Genomic DNA, 6,035 nt, shown 5'->3' with positions numbered 1-6,035 from the left:
CTCAGTCCTCTTTTTAAACAGACGAATGGGCAACTTCCCATGGCTCCAATCACCAGCCAAAAGGGCACCCGGACCAGTGTATTTTGTACGGAGAACCGCTGCTCCGGGGCGCCGACAAAGCAGCCGTGCGGGGCAAAGCAGCGGCGCTGGCCGGCACAGCCGCCCTGGCCGAAACAACCGGCGCTGGCGACTGTGGAGCACCTCTGCCCGGGAATTTCCTAGCCTGTGGGCAATAAAAATGCGGCGTCCACTCACCCTCTGCGCTTTCACTGGGAGCTGCAATCCCGAGCTGTTCCTAAACGGCCATCTTGGATCCTCCCCTATGCATCGATTTACAACTTTTTAGTATAAGTCCTTAAACCAATAATTTATAATTTTCAGATGCTTTTGTAAGGATCTCCTTTTAACAAATACCTAACACATTTGTAACACCCATCAGCTAGTGTGAAATATGCCGAAGCACTGATGTAGCGTCTAATACCAGCTCTTATAGCATTTGCTTAACGAATCCCTTAACTCCTAAAGCAGTCTTTGGTCTTATAAAATATTGAGTTTGTGTCAGATATTTTAAAATCATTTTCCATTCTGGTACGTTCATACCCTGATCTTGTTGGATAGAATGCGTAGGATACAGAGATTGTCAGTTTTGCATGATTTTTTTATCATCAATCATCAAACTCTGGCCTGAGTCATCTTAAGACATCTAATTGAGATTTCATTGATACTGAGAAAGTGAGCAGGCCCTCTGCTTCATGTTTGTTTTCTTTGTGGAGACCTGAATGCCTATTCTGAGATTCCATCAAATTCTGAATTCTCTGGCCATTTTTTGTTTGTTTTTTTGAGACAGAGTGTGACTCTGTCACCCAGGCTGGAGTGTAGTGTTGTGATTTCAGTTGACTTCAACCTCTGCCTCCCAGGCTCAAGCAATCCTCCCACCTCAGCCTCCTGAGTACCTGGAACTACAGGCAGAATCCACCATCCCTGACTAATTTTGTTTTTTAAAATAATTTGTTAGTAGAGATGAGAGCTCACTATGTTGCCCAGTCTGGGATTCTCTGGCTCTTCATGAATAATTGGTTTTTAAGTCTTTTCCCAAAAAAACCTTGCATGACTGAATTATCAAATGGCTTGAGACTGTTTAGTTTCTATCACGTGTGGCATGTAGATCAGTGGTGCTCAGCATAGGTATGAGTAAGATGCCTGTGTTAAGCACACTCCCTGCCCCACTGTCAGTCTTCATGAGGCACTATTTCTAATAAGACTGTAGACACATATGTGATATAATCATCTTAAACATATCAAATGTTACATATGAGTTTCAGCTTTTAAGAACATCAGTTGAGAAGATTTGAAGTTCAAAGACCATGACTTTAGTACTTCCTGAGTAATCAACTGAAGTGTGTTTTACACGTGTTTTCCAATTTGCTGACTATTAATTATAAGTGCTTCTGAATTTAAAGGAAGCACTTGCTGTTTAGGAAGAAATAAACTGTAAATTCTGCAGGTCTACCCTCAAAGTCTATACAGAGGTTTAATCTGATATGAGACACAGGATCACCCTTAGTGTCCTGTTTTTAGTGTATTTTATGAAACTCAAACTGTAGTGTCCTTTGTATACCTTTATGGTCATCTAAATAAACTGCTGCTCAGTGGTGTTCCCAACTGTTATGTTTTTGTTTCAGGTGAAAGGCAGTCACAGCACTAAAAGAAGACACACTGAAATGATGCAGGCTGCTCCTATGTTGGAAATTTGTTCACTAAAAATCTTTCAATAAAGCTTTACAGCCTTTTGCAAAGAAGTCTTTTGCATCTTTTGTTAATTTTATTTCTAGATATTTGATGATGTGAAATGTCTTTCAGTCTTTGAAATTTTATATTCTAACTCTTTGAGCTGGTGTGTGGAGGCATAATTCCTATGTATAGATTTTCTATCCAGCAACCTTGTTAAATATGCTTAAGAATCTTAGAAGTACACCTCATGTTCTCACTCATAAGTGGGTGTTGAACAATGAGACCACATGGACACAAGGAGGGGATCATCACACACTGGGGCCTGTCAGGGGCGTTGGTGAGTTAGGGAAGGGATAGCAGTGGGTGGGGAATTGGGGAGGGCTAACATTAGGAGAAATACCTAATGTAGATGACGGGGTGATGGATGCAGCAAACAGCATGACACGTGTATATCTATGTAATAAACTTGCACATTCTGCACATGTACCCCAGAACTTAAGGTATAATAATAAAAACAAAACAAAAAAAGGTTTACTTCTAGATTTTTTTCAGTTTTCAACATTTAGAACCATATTATCTTCAAATAAGAATAATTTCATTCCTGCCATTTTTTTTTTTTTGTTTTTTATTTTTTTTAGAGACTGGGATTTTGTCCTCTTGTCCAGGCTTTTATTGAACTCCTAAGCGCAAGTAATCCACTTGTCTTAGCCTTTCAATGTGTTGGTATTACAGGCATGGGCCACCGTGCCAGGCCTGTTTTTGCCATTTTAAACACTTTTATTTCCTTTTCTGATATTATGGCATTGGGCAGACCCACCTGGTACAATGGTGATAGTGGAAATGTTTGTGTTATTCCTGATGAGAAATGGAAATTTTCAACATTTCAGGACAATTTTTACTGTATTGTTTTTGTAGATGGACTTTGTCAGTCATTCCATTCTGTTCTTGCTGAGAACAGAATTTCATATGTTGAATTTCATCAAACATTGCATCTGTTGTGATAACCACAGGATTTTTCCCCCAGTAATCTGTTAATGTAGTGAATTACATTGATAAATTTGTACTCTTTTTTTTTTTTGAGACGGAGTTTTGCTCTTGTTGCCCAGGCTGGACTGCAATGCCACAACCTCATCACAAACTCCGCCTCCCAGGTTCAAGCAATTCTCCTGCCTCAGCCTCCCAAGTAGCTGGGATTACGGGCATGCACCACCATGCCACACTAATTTTGTATTTTTAGTAGAGATGAGGTTTCTCCATGTTGGTCAAGCTGGTCTGTAACTCCCGACCTCAGGTGATCCACCTGCCTCGGCCTCCCGAAGTGCTGTGATTACAGGCATGAGCCACCACGCCCATCCAATAAATTTGTACTTTTTAAATTTTAACAGTTGAAACATTTCTCATTCTGTCACCCATGCTGGACTGCAGTAGTGTGATCACATCTCACTGCAGCCTCGACCTCCCAAGCTCAAGTGATTTTTCCACCTCAGCCTCCTGAGCAGCTGGGACTATAGGTACATGCATCCATGCCCATCTAATTTTTCAATTTTTTTCAATTTTTGAGAATGATATTTTTTTCATGTTTCCCAGGCTGGTTTTGCACTCCTAGGCTCAAGCCATCTGCTTGCCTCGGCCCCCCAAAGTGCTGGGATTACAGGAATGAATCACTACGCCTGGCAAGCTTGTACATTTAAACCAACAATTTGGTCATGGTAATCTATGTTCTAATTATTTATTTAAGGATTTTTATGAGTGACATTACCTGTACTTTTATTTCATATTCTCCTTTGTTGGACTTTGTTTTCAAGGTTCCTCTAGCTTCATATAATGGGTTGTTATGTAAAACCTCTTTTTCCATTCCCTGGAACTCAAGTCTCTTCAAGGCTGAGTAATGTAGGGCTAGGCTTTCCCATAATGAGCTTTTCTAGATTGCTTCTCTCAGGTTTGGACCCTACTTAAACAGCAGTGACAAAACAGGCAGCTCCAGGTACCTATCCCCTCAAACTTTATGAGGGGCATCTTCTCTGAAGATGCTTCTAATGATAGTATCAATCTGAAAGCTATCTGCTCCTGTTTGTCTGCTGATATTAACTTTCTGCACACAGAAAGTTAAAAAGTCACTGCTGTATTAATTTCCCTAGAGTTTAATCTGTGCTATGTGGCTGTGAATGGGCCAACTGACCCTAGATCTGTGTATAATTATGACAATGGCTCCATTTATCTTTAAAATAAGAGGAATTATTATAAAACTCCTATTTACTGGATGTGTACTATCTATGAATTACTTCTTTGTGCTAGGTTGTATACATGTGTGACCTCTTTCAACCTCACGAGATAAGGCAGAATTTTCATGAAATTGATGACTGACTCCAGTAAGAAGCAGATTTGGGGGGATTTCAATTTCTAAGCTCAAACTTGCACTTTTCTCAAAGGAAAGATTTGGAAATTGTTAAATGTAGACAAACTGATGGTGTATATGATGACTTTAGTTGTAATCTGATGTTTTTTAAAAAAATTACACATACAAAAGTGTTGGACTTAATGGAAGCATCTCCCAAAATGTGGTGCACAGACCTTGCATGGTGTCTCTAGGGCCACCCACCCCACATTTCCCCTGCTTTTTCTCTTGTTCTGACTGAAAAATAAAGTGCCTTGTCTGCACTGAGACCCAGCCAGCTGTGTGTTTACCCAGCATGCTTGAACCCAAGCTGGAGCCTTGAACACTCTCAGGCGCTGATAAAGGTGTTTAGGTGGTTGCTCAAAATACTGAAAGAAACTAGCTCTGGCCCTGAACCAAATCCGTTAAACTCTCCTGTAAAACGACATAACCGGACCCCCCCCCGCCCCCCACTGTGGGTATACCTAGGCACGACATCCTTGTTGTCTGTTGTGAGGATGCTGTAGCCTACTCTGTGAGTAAGTTCTCCCAATAAATGCTTTGGACTGATCATCCTGGTGTTTAGTGCTCCCTGGAAATCCTGACAGGCCCAATCTCTAGACCATCTGGGGCACTACCTTGTGGGAACTCATCTACTTCTGCTTTTGGGGCATCTCCAGCTGTGGATTTGGCTGGATGAAATCATTAAAACAAAAACATTTAAAAACTTTTTTCATGATAATGTGTTTATTATGTTACAGAAAATATAATACTAAAGCCATTTGCAACAGTTAAGAACGTGTGTCACAAATTGCATGGCAAAATGCCACAACAGCCCCTACAAACACATCTGTCCTTCCAAGTTACTCAGATTTGGGAAAGGAGCAGCCAAAAATCTCTTTTCTTATTCCACAAAATCCTCTGTTGGCTTGACAGTCAAGAGATTTCACTCAGAAGCCCCCCCTTGCTGCCCAATTCCAGATTTCTACTCTTGTTACTATACACAAAGACAGGTTACATCTCTGAGCTCTTGTTTGTGTCTTCACAGTCCCCCACCCCAAGAAAACAGTTGTGCCAAAAAAAAAAAAAATCCTACTCAGAATCCACCTCTTAGGGAATGACAAGGGATCATAAACAGCACTGATTTCTCCCTCTTACAGATGCTTAAAAATATTCTGTGATCCAAGAGGACTGAACATCTGAGGTTCAAGGAAAGAGTAAGGCTAAATGCAGGGTATCTCAATTTACCCCAAATACATGAGGGGTCCCTTGGTTGTGGAGGTGGCAGAAAAGATTAGAAACTATATAGAAGAAAAGGAAAAGCAACCAGGGGAACTTGCTCAGGGAAAATTACTTGGGTCCTACCTACACTGTCTCCTTATAGGCAATGGCATGAAAAAGCCAAGGGTTTCCATCCTGGCTTTGACACACTGACCTTGCAGTGGTGCAATGGTGGGAAAGGTTCTTACAGTCTTTGGGCCTGTTTCCCCATTTCTAAAGTAGGAATAACAATATTTACGATAAATGATTGCTATGAAGAATGAGATTCCAATACATACGGTGTTTCCCATGGGGGGGTATCATGTTCTGGTGGGGCAGACGGACACATAAACAGAAGAGCAGTTGAAGTGCACACACACACACACACACACACACACACACACACACAGTGAATGGGGTAGCTAAGAAGCAAGAGAAAAACGAGAGAAGCGTTGTGAGAGTGAAAGAGATCTACTGAACTTCTCATATCCACTGATTGTTGGGTCCATCTACTTGATTCTGTTGATATAAGGCTGACTGGCAGCCAGGCATGGAGGCTCACGCCTGTAATCCCAGCTCTTTGGGAGGCCAAGGCAAGAGGATTGCTTGAGCCCATGAGTTCAAGACCAGCCTGGGCAACATAGCAAGACCCTGTTTCTATTTTTTTTTT

At 41.3% G+C, this 6,035-nt stretch overlaps 1 protein-coding gene and 1 pseudogene across 1 annotated transcript in view; both read left to right on the top strand.

Annotated features, from left to right (window-relative positions):
- LOC108293023 overlaps positions 1–1,185 on the top strand; it is an 11,204-nt pseudogene extending 10,019 nt beyond the window's left edge.
- Positions 1–1,799, top strand: part of LOC108293043 (G antigen 2B/2C-like) — a 30,264-nt gene extending 28,465 nt beyond the window's left edge. Inside the window, exon 4 of the mRNA XM_017514217.1 lies at positions 1,683–1,799. Within this exon, the coding sequence (XP_017369706.1) occupies positions 1,683–1,705 (23 nt within the window). The 3' untranslated portion in view covers positions 1,706–1,799. The remainder of the gene's footprint in view (positions 1–1,682) is intronic.
- The last annotated feature ends 4,236 nt before the right edge of the window (positions 1,800–6,035 follow it).

The sequence above is a fragment of the Cebus imitator genome, unplaced genomic scaffold, assembly GCF_001604975.1.
Source record: "Cebus imitator isolate Cc_AM_T3 unplaced genomic scaffold, Cebus_imitator-1.0 Scaffold520, whole genome shotgun sequence".
Classification (NCBI taxonomy): domain Eukaryota; kingdom Metazoa; phylum Chordata; class Mammalia; order Primates; family Cebidae; genus Cebus; species Cebus imitator.
This window is presented reverse-complemented; position numbering and strand designations above follow the sequence as displayed.